At 42.0% G+C, this 27,595-nt stretch overlaps 1 protein-coding gene across 2 annotated transcripts in view; it reads right to left on the reverse strand.

Moving 5' to 3' along the window:
* Window positions 1-27,595, reverse strand: part of met (MET proto-oncogene, receptor tyrosine kinase) — a 99,063-nt gene that overhangs the window by 50,238 nt on the left and 21,230 nt on the right. For both annotated transcript variants that reach the window (XM_079679803.1, XM_079679802.1), the window contains exons 3-10: window positions 17,895-18,098; window positions 9,251-9,379; window positions 8,453-8,623; window positions 6,511-6,668; window positions 5,733-5,847; window positions 4,505-4,641; window positions 3,855-4,019; window positions 3,033-3,132 (exon numbers count right to left, since the gene is read on the reverse strand). In XM_079679803.1, the coding sequence (XP_079535929.1) occupies window positions 3,033-3,132; window positions 3,855-4,019; window positions 4,505-4,641; window positions 5,733-5,847; window positions 6,511-6,668; window positions 8,453-8,623; window positions 9,251-9,379; window positions 17,895-18,098 (1,179 nt within the window). The remainder of the gene's footprint in view (window positions 1-3,032; window positions 3,133-3,854; window positions 4,020-4,504; window positions 4,642-5,732; window positions 5,848-6,510; window positions 6,669-8,452; window positions 8,624-9,250; window positions 9,380-17,894; window positions 18,099-27,595) is intronic.

Below are 27,595 nucleotides of genomic sequence, written 5' to 3' on the forward strand. Positions count from 1 at the left end.
AGTGATTATTATTTAAGTTAAGTTTTGCCATAATCATGTATTTTTCCATAATCAGGCAGCTGAACAACATTGGTAAAAAATGTATACATTATAAACATATATATTTCTATTAATCATTTTCGGCCTTTCGGCATTCGGTTCTCGGCCAACTGTTTCCTATTTTCGGTATCGGTTTCGGCCAAGAATTTCCCATTCGGTGCACCCCTACTTATTACTATTATTCACCATTGCTCCTCAATCCAAACGGCTTGGATCACCAGGAGCACTAATGAAAACTTGTCATCGTGTCTTCATAACTTACACCAAGACTTATGACCACCTGGCTGACCTCTATATATATTTAACACCTTTTTAAAGGCCCTTATAATTAATCTAAATCCATGTCAGACATGTTAATGGTGTGCAGACAGCGTGGTGACAGCCTGCTGAGTGTCAGGGTGGGAGAAGAAACGGAGAAGTGATGACGGTCTTCATGCATGCCATATCACTTTCCTTTAATAAGTAGAATACAGTCTGAAGGAGTGAAGAGAGCCAGAGCATCCTCACCCCGCTGCTGCGTGAGTCAGAGCCTTCACAGTGTGGCTTTTCCATTTCCCTTCTCCTCGTGTTTGGGACTCTTTAGCACTTTTCCATTGTCAAGACAAGACGGTTTTCGGGGGCGTACGTTTGCATAATGACAATACCATGCAAGGTATTCCACTCTTTAATGGGTAATGGGTCTTTTCCAACAATATAAAAGGGGCCAGAGGAACTACACTCAGGAAGTAAACCGTCATTCATGCTTCTGCTTTATCTCAAGAAATGCTGAATTAAAACAGTGGGTTTATTTACGACGTGACGGTTGAACAGGTGTCGTAAAGGAGACGCACAGAGATGCAAAAGAGAGATTGACACACCTTTAGGGACAGACGCCAAAGAAGAAATGTTTTTCAGCCTTGCACACTTTGAAGGTCTTTCCTTTTAGCAACCTAGAGAAGTGTTCACATGCTTCCCCTTTCAAATATAATACACTGTAGTTTGCCATACACTCATTGTCCTCAGTGTTTTTGTTTTTTTAGCTTTTAAGGTTATTTGTATAGTTCCAGGGTATATGCAGGAATCCTGAAGTCACATGTAAAACCTTTTAAGACCTTTTTTAAGACCCTTTCCATACATTTTAAGACCTCATCGCCACTTGGAGTTCTAACCGGTTACCTTGGCGACACACTTTAGCTCACATTGACTAGTATAGTACTGGTTTATTAGTCCCCGAGGCGAAAATGGGTTGCAGCCTATGGTTGCAGCACATCACAGAGGCATTCAAAAAGATAACACAATACTCACTAACAACAACATAGACACAGATAAAAACAAACAGACATAAGAAAACCAGATATCGGCAGACATGACAAGGGGCCTATAGGGCCTCGTTGGCAAAATAGGAGGGACAGGGCCAGACCAGCTGGGTAAACAGTGCGTCCTAGCCATCATCTATTCAGGAGTTTGATGGCTTGTGGGACGAAAGACAGCCTAGATCTGTTCTTTTTGAAGTAAGGGGCACGATATCTCCGCCCGGATGGCAGCAGTTCAAAGTAAGAGGCAAGAGGGTGCCTCAGGTCACTCACAATATTGTGTACCAATTTTAAAACTCTGTCCTTGTATAAGCATTCTATATTAGCAAATGAGATTCCTGTCTATTTACTGGGCAATGTTACGGCCCTCCTGACTGACTTTTTCTGTGCTTCAGTTGCGTTGCCGAACCAGCATATGATGCCGAAGGAGAGCACACTTTGGTTAAAACATGATAAAACATCTTCAACATTCTGGTGCCGACATTAAAAGACAATCATTTACGTTAAAAAATAAAGAAAAAAAAACATTCTGTATACATTACAGTATTGATTGTCCTTCCTCCTTATCTTCCAACCATTTGGACGCAGACTTGCATTTCCCCATAACGATGTTGCTTAGCAACCGGCGTAAACGGACCTTCGCGCGCCCAAGCAGTGAGCGTGCGATGTCCTGTTCAGATGACGTCAAACCCAACGGGATGCCATAAATAAACTACACAGAATCACACTACACACCTACGCAATGATTACATTCAGGCACACTGTAGAATACAACCTCTTTGGACCATTTATATACTTATTGAAAACAAGCTACAAAATGTAACACCTTGGGAAATCCCGTTTAATACTTTTTAGTAGCCTTAATCTTTGCTAAATTGATTTAGTTTTCTAAAAAAAAAAATCTTTTTTTACCTACTTTGCAACTTATTTCTTTTAGATTGTTTATGTTCGAGCCACCAGATACCAAAGCAAATTCCTTGTATGTGTAAACGTAGCTGGCAATAAACTTGATTCTGATTCTTCTGATTCTGAAGTGTCATGACTCTCCTATTGCACGATTTGATTTGAGAGGTGGTGGCTCCACTGGTTTCTGCAGCCTTCAAACTTTACGTCTCGATGAAGCGCTTGTTGTTTACGTCATTCTCAGGGAAGGCTATATGTTTTCACACGGGTGTCTCGGGAGCATTTTCCCGTGCTGTTGTTTCTCAGTCATCTCAGACAATGACCATGGTGTCTTCAAAAATACTGGTCGTTTTCCAGATGTTGTCAGAAACATGCAGTCAATAGTGGAGTCAAAACCATTAATACTGGGAAAACGTTAAACCTCGACAAATCGAAAATACAGCTTTTGAGTTTGATGATCAAAATAGAAATGTCATTTTGATCAGTTTTTGATTTAGAAACAAAATCACGAGATTTGGACGAAGTTTGGATGAGGTTACTATATCCAGCAGTATGTTGCTGTCAAAAGTCACGGACAGTAATTTATAACCTTCTTGAGTTCTGGAAAAAGTTGCTCAAAAAGGTTCATGACATCAATTTTTTTAGTTTTTGAGCTCCACAGTCTATACATTGAGACTGACCCTCAACACTGCAGACGGGTCTCTCTTTGCTTCCCCATAACCTTAACTCAGATTGTGCAACCATTGTAACCCCTGATAGAGAACTCATTATGGAATATGAACCCCTCGTGGCACTCACCACATGGAAGACCTCCGCATCCTGCCCGGTGCTGAGGATCATCTGAGGCTGGAGGCCGGACTGCAGGAAGAAACCGTGAGCCGACACGGTGCAGCCTCCACTACAGAGAGAAGAGAGAGGACGTTAGCTGGTGTTAGCGTTAGCATCAGTTAGCATCAGTTAGCATCAGCCGGAGATACAGTAGATCCCCACTGGGAGCGACCTGCTGTTGGCGTTAGCAGTTAAGCTACTTGTCACCTCCTACTCATTTCCTTCCTGTGAAGCTTTAATCTGTCTCGCCTCATCTACAGACTTTCCCACAACCCCCCCTGGCTTTCTCTCTCTGTTTTACCTCTTAGTAACTCAGATTTACAGTTTGACAAATAGTGATATCCAAACCATTTGTGCAAAGGTTCTCAACATCTTAGCGCTAGCCACCACTAAGATGTTGACAACGCTACTTCACTTCTTCACTATGTGGTGCACTTATATTTAAACTCCTGCTAGTTATTTTTTCTTCCTTGGATGTGTACTTATTAGACTTTTAATTGTTCAGGTGGTTGCCTCTATTATTAATATGAAACCCTAACCCTAACTTTTCTACCGTCATCCGACCTCTACTTCATTCCTTTCCATTGGTTCCACTTCATTTTTTATTAGACTGCTTCTCATCTTTTATACTTTGAATGTGTACTTATGAGATGTTTTTAATAATGTGTGGTTGCCACTTTACTTAATACGGTTGTATTTGTATCTTTACTGGAACTATATCTTCTCCCCTCTGACTCTGAATACAACGTGAAGACTGCAAACCCCATTCTTGGTTTGAAATAAGTCTCTGACCTGACGAAGGAGCGTGAGGGCTGGATGCTGTTGATGATGGGGTCTTGGTTGTAGGTGAACCGCACCGGCGCGTGAAGCTCCACCGAATCCACCGTCAGCTTCACGGGTTGTTCGGAGAGAACGGCGTGTGGAGGCGTCTTACAGGTCAGCATGGCGGAGGACAAGCTGAGGGTGGGGGTTAGGACGAGGGTTAATATGACACGTTTTGTTATGTTTTAGTGCAATGACATTTACCCCTGTTTTTTTGCATTTGTCTTAAACCTAGCCAAGTAGTATCGTAACATTTACTTACCTTGCGTAGTAACTTATTAAGTTATGTTACGATGTAGCTTCCTTATTTGACCCTTAATCACAACTTTTCCTTTGCTAACCAAATGTCACATACTTAAAGTTACGTTTACCAAGTTTTTGGAGTCTAGCGAAATACCTTGCATTTTGAAAAAGGGATACCAAGTGTTTTATAAATGACAAGCATGTGTACCAAACAATACATCTACACTATTATCCTGTACAGCCTCCACAATTGTGTCGAAAAGACAGAAGACGCCACAGAAAATATAATGACAAACAAACTTTATCTTAAAGAGATGTTCCTGTTATGCAGTTTGTGAGGCAAAGAAAATGAGTTGGAAAAAAGAAATAAGACTGACCTCTGGATCTTACAGGCTGCTTTCCCTATCATCACTTCCCTCTTGTTCCCAGAGTCCAGGAAGGCTCCTCTGATGGTCAGCATGGTGTTTCCAGACTTTGGTCCGAATGTCGGGAAGATTTCACTGATCACAGGGTCCTGGAAGCAAAGACCACCAAGACACATTCAATATCTCTCATGGCTTATGTTCGGATTCTACCAATTTGCCTAAAAAGCGATATTTTTATATGTGGGACTCATCAAGTGTACATGCTGATTCACTGAAGTTATGTTCTCAAAGTTATAAACTAAGTGTTTGGAATAGATATACCTATAAATCCATATCATTTTGACCTGGGATTAGAGTCTAATTATTAGCCCAGAAAGAAACCAATTGCATGATTTGAAAACTAAATAATAATAATTCATTTATTTTATTCAGGCGCCTTTCAAGGCTCTCAAGGTCGCCGTACAAACACATAGAAAACAAGATACACAATACATAACACCAGCATAAGAGACATAAACAAGACAATGCAGTATATAAATCAAATAATCAAATAAATAAAAACAGAGGATGTGTGATGGATAATGATCAGGGTGGATATGCGAGTGTGAAGAGATGTGATTTGAGACGTGATTTGAAAATGGGGAGAGAGTCAGTGTTGCGGATGTCAGGTGGGAGGGAGTTCCAGAGGCGGGGTGCAAAACTCCTTTTTGTAATTCTAGAGGTTGTTAGCGAGTGGTCCCGAATAGCATTATACATGAAAGTGGTAATCGCACTACTTCTTCAATTTGTGTTGGTGTATTAAGTGTAAGTACCATCTTATCGCTGTTGCAAATATGATATCGAAACACAATAAGTGTTGTCCGTTTTGTCATTGGAGAGATTTTCATATGTGTTAAGAGGTGCTCTTGAACTTTTGTGTTTGTCTGCGGGTGTTGACTACTCCTTTCATCTGGAGGGGAGGCTGTGGCTCAGTGGATAGTGTGCTGGACTTCGAATCAGGGGGTAGCAAGTTCGAGTCCCACTGCAGTCAGCATGTCGTTGTGTCCCTGAGACGCTTCACCCCAAATTGCTCCTGTGGGGATTGCCCACAGTACTGAATGTATGTAAGTCTCTTTGAATAAAAGCGTCTAACAAGTAACATGTAATGTAATCTGTGTTGGTGTCTTGAATGTAGGACTTTGTATTGGACCATCAATATCGAAACACAACAAAGATAAGGAAGGAAAAATGTCATTCTTACCACAAAAGTGAAGCCCTCCATCGTGGCCACCATATTCCCACTGGTGACCTTCACTGTGTGTCCTGACGGGGTGAAGTTCCCGCTGAACACGGGGGAACACTGCATCTCAGTCCACCTAAACACAAACCCCCCAACAACACACAGATCAGGCATTATACCCGTTATACCGTGCCCCAGCCAACAAGCATTCATCCTAATTCAATCATCTCCAGCCCTGTAGTAAACGCACAAATAGGGAAGTTTTTTTTTTTGTGTTTTTTTATTTGTTTCCAGCCAATTTGTAATGAAGTTGTTGGGGCTTTTGAATGGGATGTTGGGAGAGTGGAAAGTCTGGATTCAGCGACTTTTCCCAGCAATTTTTCAGTTAGGGGAGTCATGTGTTGTGTTGCAGGAGAAAGAGGGGGCTTCTTAACATTCTTGCTTCAACACAATAACCCCTGTTAATCTCCTGCCTTCCCCCTAAAGGATGCCAGTGTCGCTCTGTCTCGTAAACACACCACTTAACACACACTCTGCTTCTCTATGCCTCTCAAATGTGGCTTTACCAGATACTGTGCGGAAAACTAATCATTATAGGACAGCATTATAACATTGCATGCCGATAAATAGAAGTACATCAACAACACACACAGGCATGGTGTGTATTCAGCAAGGCGTGACACACACACACACACACACACACACACACACACACACACACACCCCCACACACACACACACACACACACACACACACACACACACACACACACACACACACACACACACACACACACACCTGTTGATACTGTCTTGTCTGGGCAGTTTGCAGGGAGCTCCTGCCACCTCCACCGTCACCACAGACCCCTTGAAGTTCTCTGTCTTGTCGAATCCAAAGTTTCTCCCACACATGGTCACTGTTGTAGAACCTTGTATTGGTCCGGAGGTTGGAAAAATCTAAAGTACATACGAGAAAAATGTAAGCATTATTTAAGCATTAGTGTCATTGGTGGCAATCCATACAGATGAGTGTCCTGACATTAGACAAGAATCTCAGAAGATAACATATACTCCTTATAGGTGTTGTATAAAAAACAACCAAGCATCCTTTCTTTAGTGAGTTACAGCTCTTTTTAAAGTGTTGCTTGTTAAGTCATTCACAGAGTAAGAGGTGTTTTTACAGGTTCCCGTCCCCCTTTGGTCCATTAAGGGCGGTGTAGGTGGCATCTTGTTTAGTTTCTTATATATGGAAACAGCCTGACAGCATGGGGTGCAACATTAAAGTCAGAAAGATTGAACACCACCCACACTGAGCCCCCACAGTGTTAGATAGGACAGTGCTGCTGTTAATGAGGAAGGAGCATGACCTTCAAAAATGCTAAGTGTAGAGACTCGAGCATTTAGACATGCAGATTCTGGGTTCAACAGACGCTTATATGAGCTAATAGTTTAAAGGGGCCCTATTATGCTAATTATTAGGTTCATATCAGTATGTAGTGTCTCTACTTTAAAGAGTCCTCTCCTGCTGATGTTCTGGTGTATATCAGTATGTAGTGTCTCTACTTTAAAGAGTCCTCTCCTGCTGATGTCCAGGTGTATATCAGTATGTAGTGTCTCTACTTTAAAGAGTCCTCTCCTGCTGATGTTCAGGCGTATAATAGTATGTAGTGTCTCTACTTTAAAGAGTCCTCTCCTGCTGATGTTCAGGTGTATATCAGTATGTAGTGTCTCTACTTTAAAGAGTCCTCTCCTGCTGATGTCCAGGTGTATATCAGTATGTAGTGTCTCTACTTTAAAGAGTCCTCTCCTGCTGATGTTCAGGTGTATATCAGTATGTAGTGTCTCTACTTTAAAGAGTCCTCTCCTGCTGATGTTCAGGTGTATATCAGTATGTAGTGTCTCTACTTTAAAGAGTCCTCTCTTGCTGATGTTCAGGCGTATAATAGTATGTAGTGTCTCTACTTTAAAGAGTCCTCTCCTGCTGATGTCCAGGTGTATATCAGTATGTAGTGTCTCTACTTTAAAGAGTCCTCTCCTGCTGATGTTCAGGTGTATATCAGTATGTAGTGTCTCTACTTTAAAGAGTCCTCTCCTACTGATGTTCAGGTGTATATCAGTATGTAGTGTCTCTACTTTAAAGAGTCCTCTCCTGCTGATGTTCAGGTGTATATCAGTATGTAGTGTCTCTACTTTAAAGAGTCCTCTCCTGCTGATGTTCAGGTGTATATCAGTATGTAGTGTCTCTACTTTAAAGAGTCCTCTCCTACTGATGTTCAGGTGTATATCAGTATGTAGTGTCTCTACTTTAAAGAGTCCTCTCTTGCTGATGTTCAGGCGTATAATAGTATGTAGTGTCTCTACTTTAAAGAGTCCTCTCCTGCTGATGTTCAGGTGTATATCAGTATGTAGTCTCTACATGTCTCCATGCTTTAATGTTCAAAAAGCTCTTTTTATGTTCTCATACTGCCTGTGCTGCAGCACCTCTTTTCACCCTCTGTCTGAAACCAGAGCCCAGTCTGCTCTGATTGGTTAGCTGGCTGGCTCTGTTGTGATTGGTCAACCCCTTGGAGATGTCCCGCCCCTTAAACTAATACGTACAATGTGTTGGAGTGCTAACATTCTACATTACCACATGCCCTTTTTACTCTCTTAGGGCTTAGACACAACAAATAATGTAGCTAGTGAGTACAAATATTAAGTTACCGGCCATAATTATCACCATGGTGACTAACTGTGGTTACCTTAGTGATGACGGGTGTGCAGTAGTCCTGGGTCCATAGGGAGGGGCACTGATTGGCTCTGGTGCAGCGTCCATCACACCAGCCACATTCTGTCACCCGTGACGACAACAAACAGGAAGTACAGGTGGTCAGCTGATCACAGCCGGGGCCAATCAGAGGGACTTTAGTGATCTGGAAAGAGGAAAGAAAAGTCTGTAGTGTTAATGTATTATCTCACAAACAAGCAAAGTGTTTCCCCTTAGGGACGATTGGATTAGAAGTGGAAAAAAACTTTAATCCTGTTGGCTCTTTTCTGTGTTTATCTGCTTTTAGTAAAAGAGAGTGTGTGTCATCATCTCGCTAATGCAAGGAATTTGTACAGATTATGTTCTTGTTATGATTGCTCACGAAGGGCTCGGTGATGAATGAGTGGAATATGGTTTCAAAAACAAGTCAAATTCAAGTCTATTTAAAAATCCAATGCACAAGGTAGGGTTAGTGCAAAGTTAAAATGCCTTTATTCTACAGGGCAATCTAAAATCATGAAACTATGTTAGTTGCAATGGTTTTGAAGTCTTCACAAGATGAAATAAGCCTAGCACACTTAAAGTATTTGAAAAGGCAATGATCAACACAAAGATATGGCAGTGTTTCCAGTCCGTCTTCTTCATGCTCTTGTTATTCTTGAGATATGAACACAGGACACACACGACCAAATGTGTAGCAATGGAGCTACTGTACATGGCATGTTTTTCTGAGACCCTCCCCACTTTGTTCAGGAGTAAATAAAGGTCATTATTCTCAGTGTTTCAGCCCCACCTTGTTCCCAGTGGCCACCAGCAGAGATCCTCCTGAGCCGTCGGCCTCCAGCAGAGCAACGCTGGCCGAGACGGGCTGAGAGTCCAGACGCACGTTCACATGAGGGGAGGCGAAGCGGGAGAACAGCACCTGAAACATGGAGAAGTCATTTAAGACAGGGATACAGCACGAGTAAATGCTCACACACTTTATGACTTTAGATTTTATGACTCAGCCTGTCATAACAGCCTAATAAGGCTGTCTAACAACATCATCTCTGACCCAAACCATGTGCTGAGCAGACAATACGAACTGCTACCATCTAATCGGAGATACAGGGTCCCACGATTCAATAAAGTCAGATTGAAGCATCCTTTGTGCTCCAGTCCGTCCTCACAGTAGATACAGAGCCAGATCAAATGCACGCTGAAGGCTTGAGCATGTTTTCTCTCAGTAATTGAGCTGTTGTGTTAAATGTTTGTGTCTTGATATTTGTCTGTTGATGTTACACATGGAGCTGCTGTGATGCAAGTCAAATTAGTTATGTTTAGTGTTTCTTTTTAGTTGTTGTTCTGTTATAACGCCTCGTGCTTTGGCAATTTAAAATGTGGTCATGCCAATAAAGCCTCTTTGTATTATTGTATTGTATCTATTTAGCAAGTAGTGTAGCTATAGGAGCACATGCATGCACTTGTTCTTGCAACAGTTCATGGTTCACTCCAAAACAAAAACGTACTCTCATTAATTAAATTATTTAATTGTTTATTTTATTTTCTAATGTAAAGTCAATGTCTTCACGTCGTGCGTCATGACTCAGTATCATTGCCTGAGACTGTAACTGAAGTTGCTTTGAGAACAAAAGCTAGACAAATAGAGATGAGATCAGCAAACAGGTAACCAGACAACGTTTAAATTGCTTTAGTGACAGGAGTACTTTTCTTTAAGACGCTGCACGTCAAATGACAAACTAAAAAGGTGAGGGCCTGATGCTGTGTTTCTCAACAAATAATCTCAATGTTTCTCTCCTGCAAGTGCCATGCATTGAAACCTCAGGCTTATATAGTGGCTAAGTCTGTTGCTAAAGACACAGCAGAAGGAAACTAAGTCAAAAAGACGCACTGTAAGCGAAGAAGTGACTGCAGTCCAAGATATTTAATGTTTCTTCACAATGAAACTGATATTTTTTTTAAGTAAAGGTCAGCTAAGGTTAGGAGGATGGATTTAGTCACCGCTGTTTCACCACCGTTGTTGACTTAAGAACATTTCTATACATTGTAAGTTGATACAGACAATGAATTACATTACAAGGAAAGATTATACGGAGTCTTTTATTTGACAACAAGAGATCCACAGCAGCGCCTGAAGACAAACAAAGCCTCGATGATCGGAAAGTGGAAGACATCGACATGGCGCTGAAGCAATGAAGGATCCAGTGGAATATGATCCAGACTGTCTCGATCTCTCCCAGTGTATCACCTTTACAGCAGCGTTGTGTTAAAAAGCTAATTAATTACAATGTTCACTCTTCGTCGGGTGTCAAGGTCCGACAGATCTTTCTCACAGCAGACGTTTTTAATTTTCAAAGCGGTTAAGGTGTAATTTATATCATTAACTATGCGTCTGTTTATTTTACCTGGGTCAACACAACTTGCCGTGAGAATTCATCATGTTAGAGTGTGTAATTAGTTACAGCCATTACAAATAATTAATCCATTAGTTCAATATGTTTGGCAAGTAAAATGTCCTCCCTGGGCTCGGGTCATAATCAATCCAGATTAAGTCATTATAGGGGAAGTTTGTGCCAATTTGACAGCATCCTGAACTCAACTCAAACCTTTAGCATGGACCACCTGTTTTGTTAGTCCACAAACATTAAAGGTCCCATGTCATGCTTTTCTGGTTATCACCCGTCCCCTTGTGTGTTATGAAGGTTTTTCTGCATGTGAACGGTCTGCAGAGTCACAAACCCTCAAAGTACACCCTGTAGCGAGTAAAACTCTAACACAGGAAAGACCTGTCTATGCTGCCCCAGAACGCCTCGTTGGGGATTTCTCTTTTTCTTTCTGGTACCAAGTGACGTAACAACGACCAAATGGACCAATTGGTCCAAATGTAAATCTAAACAATGAACAATGTAAATCTATTCTAGTAGACCTCAACAATGGAATTATGATCAGTAGAAATGGCCATGACATGGGGCCTTTAACACATACTTGTCAACCCTCCCGATTTCCGCGGGAGACTCCCGATTTCATTGCCCTCTCCCGGTTTCCTCCCGGGGTCATATTTCTCCCGCATTTCTCCCGATTTCTGACAAAATCAGATTTACTCAGGACTGTTTCCACTCGGACTTTAATACAGCTTCACCATTGTTTGGTTTCCATGGTAACACGTCTCTTTAGTAGCGCGTGCAACTGAAAGTCTGAGAGGGTGAGGCAGATAGTCACAGAAAACAGAATCGACAACTACTCTACTCTCTGCTCACTCCTTTCCAGCCCAGCTACAGGCCGCAAGGCATTGCACTTACAACTACAATAAGCATGTTAATCTAACAGCTCCGTCGATCCACTAGCATCCCCCCCACCCCTCTTTTGCATTTTGAAATGGTCCCGATTTCTGAGGTCTCAAGGTAGGCAGTTGATTACCCTGAACTTTAAGTTTAATGCAACTGAAAAACCCACAGAATTAAAAATAATAATAATAATAATAATAATCGTTTTATTTTGATTATGTTGTTTTCATAATCGTTGCAAGCCAAAATCGTAATTCCGATTAAAATACGATTAATTGAGCAGCCCTAGTTAACGTTGTGTGTGTCTGAATGCATGAACATGACGATGCATGGATGATTTTTTGCAGCGTTTGCATGCATGCTCTTGCTTTTCAAAGCGTATATTCCATCTTTTGTTATGTTCTCAAAGTTATGAAGTAAAGTCCATTTTATCCGTCTTGTATAATGTCTGCTTCTTCCTAATAAGGCAAATAAACACGTTCACACCTGACATCTCTGGACATTTAATTCTTCGTTTTCTTTCCAGAAGTTTGATGAAAAGAATATCTATTTTGATCTCCGTGCTTGAAGGCAACCATTTGATCAAGGCATGTTAAAACTATCTTAACAAACGCTGGAGGCAGAGACGCTCGCAATCTATTCACTATTTTTCGTGTAATTAGTCGATTTTGACAGCTATAAAATTGGTCTGGCAGTAATTCAGCTTCAGCCTTTACAAATGCCTGCAGACACAATGTGTTAATGTTTTGAATGAACTTCACTTTATTTGAGTTACATAACTTTCTGTAACCTAAGACGCAGTAATACTTATAATTTGAAGAGACACATTCTAGTAGTGACATTCAATTGAGCTGTTAACTTTCACTATAGAGAGGTTTTAATTGAGAGGAGACAAAAGAATGCACTTTATATCCTCTTCCAACTTGGGCGGTGTTTCAGGAACATACTGTACGTCGGCACACTTGCAACACACACACATTTATCACTCTTTTTTACTCACTGACACACACTTTTGTCTTTACACACACACACACACACACACACACACACACACACACACACACACACACACACACACACACACACACACACACACACACACACACACACACACACACACACACACACACACACACACACACACACACACACACACACACACACACACACACACACACACACACACACACACACACACACATCCCTACTTGTTCTCTCTTCATCACACACAGTCAACACACCTGGAACAGTATTCATCATTTGCGGTTAAGATGCAATTACAGGGCCCGGGAGCAAACAGGAGAGAACTGGGTCTCTAATGGGCTGTGTGGTTGCTCCAGTTACATGAAGCCCTCTGAATTATACCATCCCCCTATCACACACACACACACACACACACACACACACACACACACACACACACACACACACACACACACACACACACACACACACACACACACACACACACACACACACACACACACACACACACACACACACACACACACACACACACACACACACACACACACACACACACACACACACACACACACACACACACACACACACACACACACACACACACACACACACACACACACACACACACACACACACACACACACACACACACACACACGGATATCTGCAAAGTGACTTTCTGCAGAAACAAAAGCGCTCTGCAGGGATGGGACTTTTGGTACGCGTGTGTGATTCCATTAAATACTCATAACACTCTGTATTGTAACTTTAAATGTGATTTTGTTGCTCGGCTGACACTCCGCTCACCCTCCTTGTTCCCCGGCTTCATTCCTCCCACTGTTTGAGCCTCATGATCAACGTTAGCTTTGTGACAGCGAGTATAATGGCAGGCTTTCCGCTGGGGACAGGGCCATACAACAGGCATCTCTCTGGAGGTAATAGCGGTGTAAATTACAGCTTATTGTATTAAGCAGGCGGGGGGGAAGTTTGGCCTCTAAACACGGCTTCTGTGTTATTCCCACAGTGGCCCAAGTGAAGCCGAGGGAAACACTTCCTGAGCCAGAATGGAGTTCATTGGGGGGGAAACAAAACTATTTTTCTGTCACTGACTCGACTCCTTGTTCCCCTCACTGGGAACAACCAGGAAACTGGAAAACATGAAAAGTTGACAGGTTATTTTTTAACGTACTAACAATGAAATGCGTTGCCGACAAGGACTACCAAGTCTTGCAATTCCTATTGTAGCTAATCGTGGGGAAAGAGCAGGTGGTGGAAGGGTTGTCAGTTCAAATGTACGCCTTTAAAAAGAAACTCAGGGTAAGTGAGTGAGAAACTTCGGTCACAACAGGATACTTGAGAGCCGGCTAATACATCATTCCAGTTCATTACACCTCGGGTCATTTGGCGTATTTCCGATCAAGTTATAATAACATTTGAGTCAAGAAAGAAGTCGCTGCAATCAAGGAACGAGGTAAGCTGTAAACTGGGCCAAAAGAACACAAGCGCTCAGGCCCCAATTGTAAAAAAAAAAAGTATATGTAGTGACTGTCACCTCTCACATTGGCTTATGCTGAACTGTTTTGAAACCTGGAGCAATTCTGGCTGTCGTCATCTTTGTTTTTTTAATAAAGTAAAATAATAAGTCTTGTCTGCTGAACACACAGAACACCAGACACATTGGACATCTCTTCAACTTTCGTTAACCACAGACACTATATCGTTAATTTAACAAAAAACGTATTTAAAACCCATTGACTATGAGCATGGGTACAAGAAGTGCTAATATGCTAACTCATTTCCAAGTTCAGGACTCATTCCGGCACTAATATTTAGCAGCTAGGATACAAAATGGTTGATAATCTAAATCACTGTTGACTGTTGTAAGCAATTCTGGAACCCTGAAGTCAGGAGAGACTGAAAAGAGTCAGGGGAAGCTTATAAAAGTTAACAGCATTTAATAACATAAAAGATGCGGTGGTGTACAAAATGAAATGTGCGAGTGGAGGCGCTCTCCTCATCCGACCGGTCAGTACAGGTCAGGGGGTAGAAAAGGTCAATTATTGGCTTGCTCTTCCTGTTGTCATCTGAGGTCTTCTCCTATTGGCCAGCGTCGTCGGGGGGCGGGTCCAATGCAATTCCTGCCTTTTTCTGTAGCTAAATTACATCATTCTGGTGTCTGTGGTTATTTAGACATTCCCTAATAAATGTTATTCAGCGGCAATAAATTAGTGCTAATCCCAGTGTGCTCAGTGTACAACATCACATGTCAGTTCACCTTCAATTCACGATATGAAAACGTAGCATTTCGCCACATGCTAATGCTAACCGGAAATGAAGAATTTTCAGAATAAAAGTGTTAAATTAATAGTGTGAACTTCCGTTTTTTTTAGAATAAAACTGATTTAAATTAAATAGTGTATTTAATTCAAATTACGACATATCAACATTGATTTTAATTTCTAACACTGTTCGGTTTCTTCCTGAGGTATTTATCCTGAGACATCTTTCTTACTTTGTCTCTTAGTCTGCTTCTAGTGTGTATTACATTACATTGCATTTTATATGTATGTTTATATGTGTATACTGTATCTATAAACTCAATTCAATTTAAAAATGAGTTAGTATCTGTTTCACCTGCACGGTCAGACTGCAACCTCAATCCTGCAGCAATCAAGATCACTTTATAAACACTGGGAATATGTTTAACCGTAGTTAATAAAAGCGAAGAAGCCTCAGTGTTCAGTCGATTCGGTCACACATCGCTGTCTCCCCTCCCTCTCGTCTCAGTTGACAGGCAGAACATATTTGATAGAGTGGAGCGGCTGGACAGCTGCTCTGCTCCCTTAAACCCCTTCAGCTCAAACAATGAACTTCAGCCAATTCAGCCTGCCACAAAAACAACAAAAAAGAAGGAGGGGGGGGCGCGAACAGTAGAGAAAGTTACAGCAACAGCTGCACGGGACCCTCGGTGAGTAGAAAATGTCGTGAGAGAGAAGTGTCAGCGGGGCCCGGCGTTCACCATTAACGTGCCGTTCGGCTTGTAAGCCTCTCGCACCCCAACTCCATCACCCCCCCCCCCTCAAACTCCATCCCTCACTGCAGCTGTCGCCCCTTTTTTCCACGTCTCTTGCTTCATTCTTGTGTTTCAAAAACACGTGAGGTAATTCAGCTTTTACTCTACGTGCTTTGTTCCATGCAACACAATGTCCCCACTGCACTTTACTCTGCAGCTGGAACCCGTGCATGCAGTGCACACAGAGTCAAATGTATGCATTGATGGACAAAAGGAGTGACCCCCAGAAAGGGGGGGGGGATTCACACTCATATATAGTCATATTAAGTTAGGTGCCAAAATGCTTTGTTTCACCCCACATGGATAGCACTCCCAAATAAAACAATGCAAGTAACATTCAAGAGGCCAAAAAGCCTATCTATTAATACATATTCTCACTTAACGCAGTTGTGGTGATTTGCATAGACGTTAAGCTATTTTTAATAGTTTTAAAGAGAAGGTTCAGAAAATAAGTTATTCCAAAAATCTAAGTCACGTACATTTAAAAAAAAGTTGTTCTGAGAAACGTTCATATTTCAAGCCGATGTTGCCTATTTTTAACTTTTCAAATGCAGAAAAATGCTTACTTGAGAGAGAAATCTCTGCTTACAAGGACAGCATGAGAAGCTTCCCTGACAGTCTCCAGAAAGTTTTAAAAGCTGCTATTATCGTCAGCGCTGCATTCAATAACAACTTGCATTCCATGCTGTTATTCAAACGATCTTCACAGAAAGCACTTTGCAGCAAGAGAGAAGAACAATTGAAGAAGTGAAAGAGATTTTGCTTGGTATTTATTATAAGAGAATCTGCAAGCTGATTTTTGTGGAGGTAAATGAGATAAAAGTGGTGTTTTTGCGAGGAATTTACAAGAAAACTTGCTCAAAGAGGAACTTCATTATTGGTCCACATGATTTAAACTAAAAAAGTAAAGTGTAAAAAGTTAAACCAGGTTCATAGATTTCTGTTTTAGCAAGCCAGACAAATCCTATATGCAAAAAAGTGCAAATATTTGAATACTCGTCACTTTCCAGCCCTAATCATCCCATGACTTAAAAGTAGTCCCATGACCTAAACCCCATGCAGAAGTATTGACAGGTCATGTATGACACGTTGAAAGCAGCTGACAAGCGACCAGGAGGGCGTAATCCACTGTGGGTTTGTACAAAGATCGACCAAATGCAGTGTTTGCTCAGATGGCAGACTGGAACGAGCGTTTTTTTTTGGAGGCTCACTGAGCACAGGTCAAAGGTAAAACAATTGTGTAAACAGAAAGCTCCTGGTGCTCGGTCATAGACTCCCTCAACCTGCCTGAAGCGGAGGCACCTGAATGTGAGGGTGCGTTCTCTGCAAACATGCCAACATCCTGCCCAATTTACATGAGGAATAAGAGAGGGGAAACCACAGTGCCTCAGGCTGTCTGTTTACGCCTAACTGCTAGTATTTCCCACGCAAATTGGGTTCCTGCCAGAACTCAAAAGTCAATAAAAGACAGATCATCGTCACCTGCCGACGTCATCAGCCTCGTACATCTTAAACAATGTAGAACGTTTAAAAACAGGGGTTTCCAAACTGTTTTCACCGAAGGCCACATACAGAGAAATATACGAAGGGCTGGGGCCACTCACTAGAGATATACTGCCTCATACGTTCAGTTATAAGTTAGCAAAATCTATCAAATGTAGGTAAAGTATGCTCCTGAGTGTTGGCAGCTCATCCCTTAAACCAGAAGCCTCACATTGATTATAATAAGGAGAAATAGGAAGGGTCTATTTCAAACTTGTAAATAAGTCATCGGGCTTTTTTCTTATCAACTAAGATATGTTAGAAAATGTTTCCAACTTTAATCGACTGAATGAATTTGTAAAGTGGTTTTATTAACACATGAATACTACGGTGTAATATATGTGTACAGATATATTTCAGAAGTGCAAAATAAGACAAGCACAAGTTTCATTTGTGGGCCGTGTAGCATTATACTTTTTTAATTAGCTGATGGCCGATTCAAAATGGTCCCCGGGCCGTCTGTTTTAAAAAGTGTTTGAAATGCATGCTCTCATCATAGAAAAACGTCCCTGCACATCAAATCAAGCGCTCCCATAACAAACCCTTCTCACCTGAATGTGGCGTCCATCAGAGGTGCCCAAATACGCCACAGCTCGGCCATGGACTGTTACCACGGTGATGGATGTAACCAAGGTGTTGGTCAACTCTTTCTGCCAGTACTCCAGCCTCTGGACGAACTGGGTCACCTGCAGGCGGTACTTGCTCTCTTTCCCTTCGTTGATTCCCTCATGTGGGTCGCAGTCGTCTGATGAACTCTGCAGAGGATACAATAAAAGGCATCAGGTAAAGATTGGAGGTCAACCCTTTGAGAAACTCTATGAATCAAGCTATGATAATAATGTATTAACAATGTCTCTGACACCAAACAATGTCTTATAGAATATGTTTCCCCTTCAATTGGAGACACAAGGTCCCACGATTGAATAATGTAACACTGAAGCACCTGTCGATCCTAAAATGTCAATCCTGGATCAGCTGTAATGTTCTGTTGAGACCAAAAGGGATTTTTTTATTTATTCTGAGATTAACGTCAGAATTCAGAGAAAAGTCAGAATTTAAAGTCAGAATTTTGAGGGAAAAAAGCAGATTTCTAAGAAAAAAAGTCAGAATTCTGCAAAAAACGAAGTATTTTCTAACTTTATTCTCTTTGTTTGATTTCAGAACTCAAAATAACATTAACTTATGTTAAGAGCTCAATGAAATGTTCAGATGTGGCCGTCATCCTCCTGGTATATACTGTATATACGCATGACAGTGGAAATAGTACTTCTTATTGTACATGATATCAATATATCTTTGTGGTCACATCCTCTTCAGAATAGTGAGCTTGCACGGAAATCTAAAACCTGGAACAAGCAGTAAAGACCGCAACACATTTTCACATAATACACAATTTTCTTGGAATCGTCAGCCAGATTGGATCGGCCCATCCAAACACTGCTCTCCTGCTTGTTATATAACACCATGTTGAACTATCTGCTTTCATATCTGGCCCGACGGGGGAGGGCTAAGAACCAAAACCTCCTAAGCCCCCCTTAGCCACTCTTTCATCAGGCCCTGCTCGTAATGGAGGTCTCGGCGTGGTTGTACCCCGAGGGCGAGCATACGCGCTTTGTTGAACAGGAGTTTTTGGGGCGGCAGGATTTCATGGGAAACAGTGAAGAAGACGTTGGTGCTGTTATTCATTCCATCAAAAATGTAGTTGAGATACAGTGCACATTGATTTTTCTGTAAAATAGACGCTCACAATACAGAAATAGCTAATAAACAAATAAAAAGAAAAGATATTACATAGCAGGCAGATAACCACGGGTTGAAGCAGTACAGAACGTTTTTGTGTAGTTTAGAAAATGTAAGTGTTGACAGCTGATTCCTAACCAGCCATGTTCAAATGAGTTTTAAATAAACTAAATGTGGCATGTTCTGTAATTGTTGCTCGGATGGAGAAGGAAGACTAACTAAAAATAACTTTTCCTGAGTGGGATCATTCTTCCGCACTTGAGGACCTAAAGTCTCCACGTTTTGCTTTCCAAACGTCGCTGGGTCGTGCAGATTGTTGCGTCTGCAGTCTTTGGAGCATACAGTGGGAGCAGAGACTGTATCCAGAGTCTGAGTCAGGGCCTCTTCTCGATCCCCCCCCCCCCTCCCTCTCCCCCCTCTGCCTTTTCACTTGCTTCGGCCCTTTTGGTGTTTAGTCATGGCCTCCTGTCCCAGCCTCAGGTTTCATTAATTATTAATGACCCACAGGGTGGCTCTTAAAGGTCCTTGACCCGACTGCCTGACCAGCCCCAGCTTTCGGTTGTTTTCTCAGCTTCAGTGGATGATGACCTCTCCACTGAAGGACGGGGGGGGGGGGAGGGAGGCAGGGGGGGGGGAGTACAGGTACAAACTTTATGAAGACCTGTGGACGGCTCCTTTCAAAAGTGTCTCTCAGAGCCAACTCCTACATGCCTCACTTTCCCCCAGCTATGGAGAGTAACTTTTTTACTGTAATTAAATTTAAATTTGAGTTGATTTTGTTATGTTACTAAAAGAGGACATACTGTATGTGTATTTAGCGTCTCTACTGGGACATGTCTCCATGCTCTAATGTTCAAAAATGTAGAGCCAAGAGCATTTAGACATACAGATGGAGGGTTCAACAGACGCTTATATGGGCTAATATTGGGAAGAAGCCCTATTCTGCTAATTTCCAGGTTCTTATTTATATTCAGATGTCTCTACTGGGACATGTCTCCATGCTCTAATGTTCAAAAAGCTCTTTATTTCACCCTCTGTCTGAAACCAGAGCCCAGTCTTCTCTGATTGGTTAGCTGACCGGCTCTGTTGGGATTGGTCAACCGCTTAGAGATGTCCCGCCCCTTAGCCTATCACGTATAATGTGTTGGAGCGCTAGCCAATAGAAGTGTTACAAAATGATGTCACTATTTTACTGAAATAAACAAAAAGGAGTCTGCAGCCCGATTGCTTTTACTTTTTGTACTTTCAAGTATATTTTTATGCCAACAATGGAATTTTACTTAAATAAAATCAGGACTTATACAAACAGAGTATTCTTTACAATTTGGCATCACTACTAAATACTCAAGTCAAAGCTGTGAGTACTTATTTCACTACTGCTTTCCTCAGGGAGATGTTTTTGACTTTAGTTTTGATCGTTTGTTGTGGCTAAAATGTTAAAAACTGATCTAGTTTTAATCCTCTACATGAAGAAATGCCTGGGCCCTTATTTGCAGTTCATTTGCTGCATCATTGGTTTAGTGTTTAAGCTCGCTTTGAAGATGAGTAATACATCAGGTGCTTCTTTCTCAATGACCTTGACATCGCCAATATGAAGGGAAGAGACAGCTAACTGCAAACCTTGTTTAAATCAAAAGTCCTGAAGGTCAGTCAGAGCCAACGCTGGACTCAAACTCATTGGAAATGTGGAGAAAATTGAAAGCTGGCTGAACGGTTGGATGTTTTTATGCCAAGCTCACAGCTGTGAGGCGGTGCAGCCAGCTGATCTGCACTGACTTACTGCACATTAAAGAGAGTCATAAGAAGTGACAGTTAAATTCAAGTTGGATGAAGTTAAGGCCACGTAGGAAAAGATGATGTTTGATGGGCTCGATGATGGCCTCTGATGTGAATCTGTGTCCAGCGTTCTTCTCAAAACTTCAACAGATAGACACGTCACCGCTACGGACATTTCACCACGCGGCTCAAGAAACAGACCCTGGACGGATTATTTTCAGAGCAAACAAACTGGGATGTTTGTTGAAGCGGAGCAGGGCGATGGGAGGGAGAACGTGGAAGGAAAAAAAAGGTCTTAGAGGCATTCCTCTGCCCCGGCTAAAGGTATTCCCGAGGATCAAGGCAATGAACTTGGACAGTGGAAAGGCTGTTTTGACAGGCTCTGTTTGAAGCTCCGCTGCAGTTATCCGTGGCTGCTTTTGGCTCGGAGAGAGAGGACGACACACTGACCCTGGCAGAGAGGGCAACAGGTTCTCCAACAAAAGTAAAGTCTTACAAAAGGGACAAGAAACTTGAATAGATATATTGTTAGTGGCCAGACAGTAAAACATATTTTGACAATAAGATTTCAGGAGAAATACAAAAATGACTATTGAAAAAAGATATATTCTCCATTATTGATCTTAACATTCGAGTAATGTTGTTTTTTTTCGAACATTGCAGCAGCTTCTAAACCAGAGTAAGGACTAAAACCACTCAACATTTTGGGGCGGTAGGGGTAGAAATTGTATTAAAAAATACTTATCTACTTTGTAGGTTAAGTTAAATCATGATTCTATTTATTAAATATTCATAACTTTGTCCTTTTCGACCCTCCCTTATGGTTACGAAGAGACTGAAACAAAGTCACTTGTGGCCTTATTGAAAAGATACAGTAGGAGAACAGTCAATCACTGAGTAAACAAAACCCCCAGTTCTGTCTTTTAAAACTGATTTCATTGAAGTTTAAAGCACATGTTTCACCTTTCTTCCCTTCATCTTTTGGGAGATTTACGATGCTGGCAGGTGTTGCTGATGTTCGACATCGTTCGGGCCGTTTTGTGACCGTGTTTTCCAGCCGTAGAACAGGCACCGTGGGGCAGGAACGTGAAATATTGTACACCTTTTGCCCCATACTTAACCAGCAGCCATTGTCCCCCAAACAACGGCGTGGCGATAGGGTTTCCGAGTCGTGGGGCTCCTAAACCCCGCGGCACTGCTCAGGAAAAGTCAAGAAGAGGGGGTGAAAGGTGATCTGCATGCTCTAATGTCGTGTTCATACTCTCACTGTGGCCCCCGGGTCCTGTGTGAATAGACACACTAATGCCTGAATCATGAACCGGGGACTGGGTTACCAAGAGAGAAGGTTTTGCATACAAACACTGTCCCTGCGGTGCAAAAATAGGGTAATGGCGCTCTTGCTAATGTACAAAAATACTCAGCGTGTTGTGGAGGCTTAGCCAGAGTTAGCATGCTTGCACACATGCAAAAAGTCTGTCTGGTGGCTGGACGCTCAGCTGGCCCTCTCTCTGGAATAACAGACCTTTGACCCCCGCATTGCACCAGCAATTGTGTGGTCCAGACAGCAGGGAGAGGTTTGGATGTCGTCGGGGTGTGTGGAAATGACATTTCTCAGAGAAAGTGAAATGCAAAGGCATGTGGAGCGCACAAATAGCTCTGTGTGTGTGTGTGTATTGTTGTGGACACACATTACATTACCCCACCTGGACATATAGGGTGCACGTTACTCTGCAACCTGACTCTCAGTGAATGTAATAACCGTGAAGTGTGTGTGTTTAAGTACGCAGGTGGCTTCTTGTACCGAGTGCATGGAGCCATGTGTTAATGTGTGTGTGTGTGTGTGTGTGTGTGTGTGTGTGTGTGTGTGTGTGTGTGTGTGTGTGTGTGTGTGTGTGTGTGTGTGTGTGTGTGTGTGTTGCTGTAGGGGACTGTCAGGGTGTTAGGGACCCCGACGCCATGCAAGGTCGACAGCTTCGTTTGTGACTCGTAAACAAGTCCAAGAGGAAACCAGTGGGAACAATATGTGGAGTTTATAAAACTGAAATAAGAAACATAAAATACCGAAAATGACTGAAAGGAAAACATTTGACTAAAAGAGGGACATATTTGTATTAAATAACATCTGGACATTGATGTTTGAAGACCCCGTAGGGAGGCAGTTCTGATAATATTTTTGATTCCATGTTTTGACCGGTTAAAAAAAAAAAAAAAGAGATCTGACGAAGAAAACCAGCGCTGTTTTTTCAAGTTTATAGTTTGGGACACTAAACCATTTTACTTACGTTAGAGATGGGAATCAATAATTGGTTGTCTGGTTTCTTAGAATAGCATGGCCCGCTGACTCTCCATTCATCTTATCAATACTTGCTGACAGTGGCATGACTTTGTGTTTCATGTTTTAGTTTTTTTGGGGGCAACAACCAAAAGAAATAAATAACAGTAGATGACAACAGGGCAAGTTGTAACAATGGCAATTTCGTCCAAAGGGGAAATATAACACAATTCTCCAAAGCATGTCAACACAGCCCTTAAAGTGCAGGAATGTCATTCTTTATGTCGATACTTTATCTGCATTATTAATTGTTCTACTACGCAAAGAGCAAGAGCCCTCACACACCCCCGACAGAAGGATATTATGTTCTTGTTGTGCACAGATACTGAAGACAAAATGTTGCTTCAGGAGAAAAATGTCTGTCTCTCCCCCTTTCCTCCCAAGTTCCATTTTGCCCACATACTCCCCTTCAATTCTTCTCTTGACTAACCACCTTCCTCTCTTTTTTCTACTTCCTTCACCTCCCTCCCCACACAGTCTTTTCTTACAGTTAAATAATCTATTTGTGTGTGTGTCCTCCAGGCTTCTCCCACACAGGAACAATGCAGCTTCCAGCCTCTCGGTGCTACTAAATCTCTCTACCTTGTATGTAACCTGGCTGTTTGAATGATGATCCTGCTTCCTATAGCTCCAACAAGAGACTACCATAACATTTCTGACACCAGTTAGGGATGATTTGTCATCACTTCTTGACACTACGACTTATTTTCCTGCACGTCTCAACATATTTTTATCGTAAAACGAGGATTTTTATCATAAGGGACTGCTGAGTTTGATGATCGGGGGCCAAAAGACACTATTCATGCCCTGTCTAGGAACTTCTACTTAACAGCACATTTATTTTAAATGAGCTTTCCAGAGTTGTCCACATGCTCGGTCAGACTGACACAGTAGCTAACGTTACAGTTTGCAGATCAAAGCAAATTATAAAAAGGTCAACTCCTTCATTCTTTCCAGCATTCGCAGATAGGGATGAGATATTAAAAACTGTTCACATACTAAACGTATTGAATAAGACACATTTTCCGTGGGGTTTTCATAACAGATGGGTCGTTTTTCCTGCCGATGATTGCTATAAGGTTCGTCCATGCAGCTCTCATCCTAGGTGTTTCATAAAAGCCCCTGACATATGAGATACGTTACACCATATAAACCCGGGCTTGTCATGCTCGGCTTGCATTTTCCGCATGAGACGTTCCCACCGGACTCGCACGTTTCTCCCTGACTTTTATTTGTTGAAATACTGAGGTCACATCGATTGACGTGACATCTGCTGCGAGGATGCTGTGGAGGGGACCCTCGTGATGCTCATTACAGGCGGTTTGTATTGTAAGTGAGACAGGATAGTAAGCTTATCTGCTATTGCATTTATATAAAGGTGACCCAAAGGACCAATTGAATTCTTTGTGTGTTCATCATCAGACATTATATGTGGTCTAGCTTGCAACAAATACATTATTATCTCCTGCTGAGAAAGATACATGGACAAAGAGTCAGCACTAACTCCCACTGTACAAAAGTGTAGCCAAAGAATCCCAGATAAAGGAGCTGCCATCTTGAGATGTTTGCATCTTTTGTGATGTGTTTCAATTTGGATACTACACTGTTGTGCACTGTGAACAGTATGGGAATTTTCAACCATGTAGCGTTGTGTGAAATTGAACACTGTAGCTGCGCCCTCACAATAACGGCCCGTCTACACTACAGGCATCGAAAAATGCTTTCAACGCTTCGCCCATTCACTTGAATGGGGTGACGTAGAAGATTTAATCTTCGCCGAACTGCATTGTGGGGAGCATGGCATGGCTTTGCAAGCATCACGAGCGTCTATCGGCATCAAAAGTTGAACAATGTTCAACTTTTGAGGCTCGATGCTTGGCATCAGCCAATCAAATCCCGTTTATGCAAATCCCGCCAGTGCAAGCGCAGCCAATCAAACCGCGTGAAAGCTGGGAGAGCCAGACCGCAGTTCATTTCCTCATATTCCAAACGAGATATTACGGTAGCAAATCACCCGGTTCTTTACGACCAGAACTATTTAACTGGATACAATCCGGAGGAACCAGGCATGGAGGGAGGTGGCAGAGACAGTGGGTGAAACTGGTAGGTTTTCGCCTGTTTGGAGAGTTTATATCCAGTTTACTTCGTTTTAACATTGCTATTGCTTTGTAGGTCGGGGGCGGGAGATTCATGTGATTGGTTGTTGGTCGCGTTGCTCGCAAAAAATCGCCAAGCTTCAAGATTTTTTGATGCCTGTAGTGTAGACGGGCCGAAGGGACAATCACCATTGTTAGCTAGCTTGCTAAGGATAACGCTAACCAGCTAGCTAACAGCAGCGTTATCGTTCGCAGGAGCAGATGATTACTAACCCGTCAATTAATTCCTTACAATTAGCAGTTGCTTATTTTTTAGACCAGTAAAGTGATGTAAGTATTGCATATAGAACAAAACCCACATGTTTAACTGTTATTTGTATATTACTGTGTTTACCAGAGCAACAGTAATCGCAGCTGCTTTTGCTACGTAGCCAAGATAGCAAACTGTGAGTGTGATAAGTGTGTCAAAGTCAACTTTTTGAAAGTGATCAGTGCACCATCCAGGTACTTGTAGTGCATGTTGCTACACTTTGCAATGGGACAGACTAATGCCCTCAAAATAGCACATTTAAATACCCAATTTCAGACACAGGAAGAGTCTGCATATTACTGATTGCGAATGGAGCAAAACGTTGAAAATAAGCTCCAGAACGCAATCTACCAAAATGATATATATTTATTAACATTTGATGGTATTCAGTTTTATCAGCACATTTAAATACCCAATTTCAGAAACAGGAAGAGCCTGCACATTACTGATTGGGGAGTGGAGTCTTGTAATCAATGTCCCGGCTTGCCAACCACCCGAGCAAAAGGTTGCAAATAATCTCCAGAACGTGATCTAACTTTCACAAATGATTAGTTAACATGTCACAGTACTTAGTTTTATTAGGCACATTTGGCAAGTTAGACGGTATGCCTATGCAGGAGCCTATTTGCAACTTTTGGGCTACTCATTTCTCTCCTATGCACCTGTATCATTGCCAGTAGGTGCAATACCTCGAGTACACACTGCGTTTTATAAATAGTCCCTGGGTGTAAAAGATCTACAGGCATAATGGATGATTATGAATGTAAACACCCCCCAAAAGTCCATCCTACTCAATGAGTTATGACACTGGATCAGTGGATCATTCTCAGGGTGCAAATGAGTGCCACGTCTTGCTTTGCTTTTCCAGCCTGCACATTATTCACTCAGGACATTATTTAAAAGAATGAATGTCTTTCTGAGGTCTGATCAATCTCCAATCTGGCAGCGGAGAGGAGCCATCAGTCGTATTTACTGAAGCAGCTGCTTTTTCTACATGTGCTCTTAATTATAGAAACACATGGATGTAAAGAAACAGGCGGTGATTTAGTGTTGAGGCTGCTTCGGAGACTTAGCAGCAATCATCAACATGCATGACTGTATTAGCATTCGCGTAGCCCTCTCCCATTGATTACTTCAGTCAGGGGGGGGTTTAAAAGTACAGCTGTTCCTGCGTTTATAGCCAAAACAGCTTCACTGAATATGTCAAAATAATGTTCCCTTTATACCAAGGAGGTCTACATCGACTCGAAGCATGGGTATGCACATAAGTTATACATCTTTCCAAACATAATCAGCTAACACAGTTTTTTCCCCCACAGAATCCCGGCTTTCTAGCAGTCTGGGAGAATCCAATCCACGCACCGGTGCAGACACTTGGCAGCATCTTCACAGTAAGAAGTCTCCCTGCACAGTGAAGATTTGACTGTGTGCAGAAATAGCCAAAAACAGCTCCTCAGGCCTTTTCACTACCATTTAAAGCAGGTTGCCTTCATGACTATAAGTGGCTCTCGCTGCTTCCCATTTATTTTCCAGTTCTGACGGGCAATTTTCTTTCTCGGAGACAGATTGAACTGCGGGTGCCTTGCTCATACATGAGGAAAGGCAGGGAAACGGCAGCTGGCGAGCCAAAGCCCAACAGCAGCCGTTAAAGAAGAGCCAGATAACCTCAGGTTGTAAACAGCACTTGCTTGCACTTCTGCAGAAAGGCAGCTTATCAAGCGAGGGTCAACATAAGGCCTCCTGTTCTAGGTAAGATCAGATAACTGGCCGTGTTTTTAGCAGATCTTAGATCAGAGACAGAGGAAGAAAAGAAAACAGAGGGCTGGCGACAACACAAGATCCGTAGAAGGAAATGTTCCTCACAGAAAATGTGCTTTTTATTGCTTTGTCCCTTTTCTCCAAGTGACACATAAAAGCAAACATAGTATTCAAGCAGGTTTACCAAAAGAGCTAAATATACGGTATATCATTGAAATCCTGTGGACACACAAACCTCAT

This window comes from Notothenia rossii (assembly GCF_949606895.1).
Source record: "Notothenia rossii genome assembly, chromosome: 5".
NCBI classification, from domain to species: domain Eukaryota; kingdom Metazoa; phylum Chordata; class Actinopteri; order Perciformes; family Nototheniidae; genus Notothenia; species Notothenia rossii.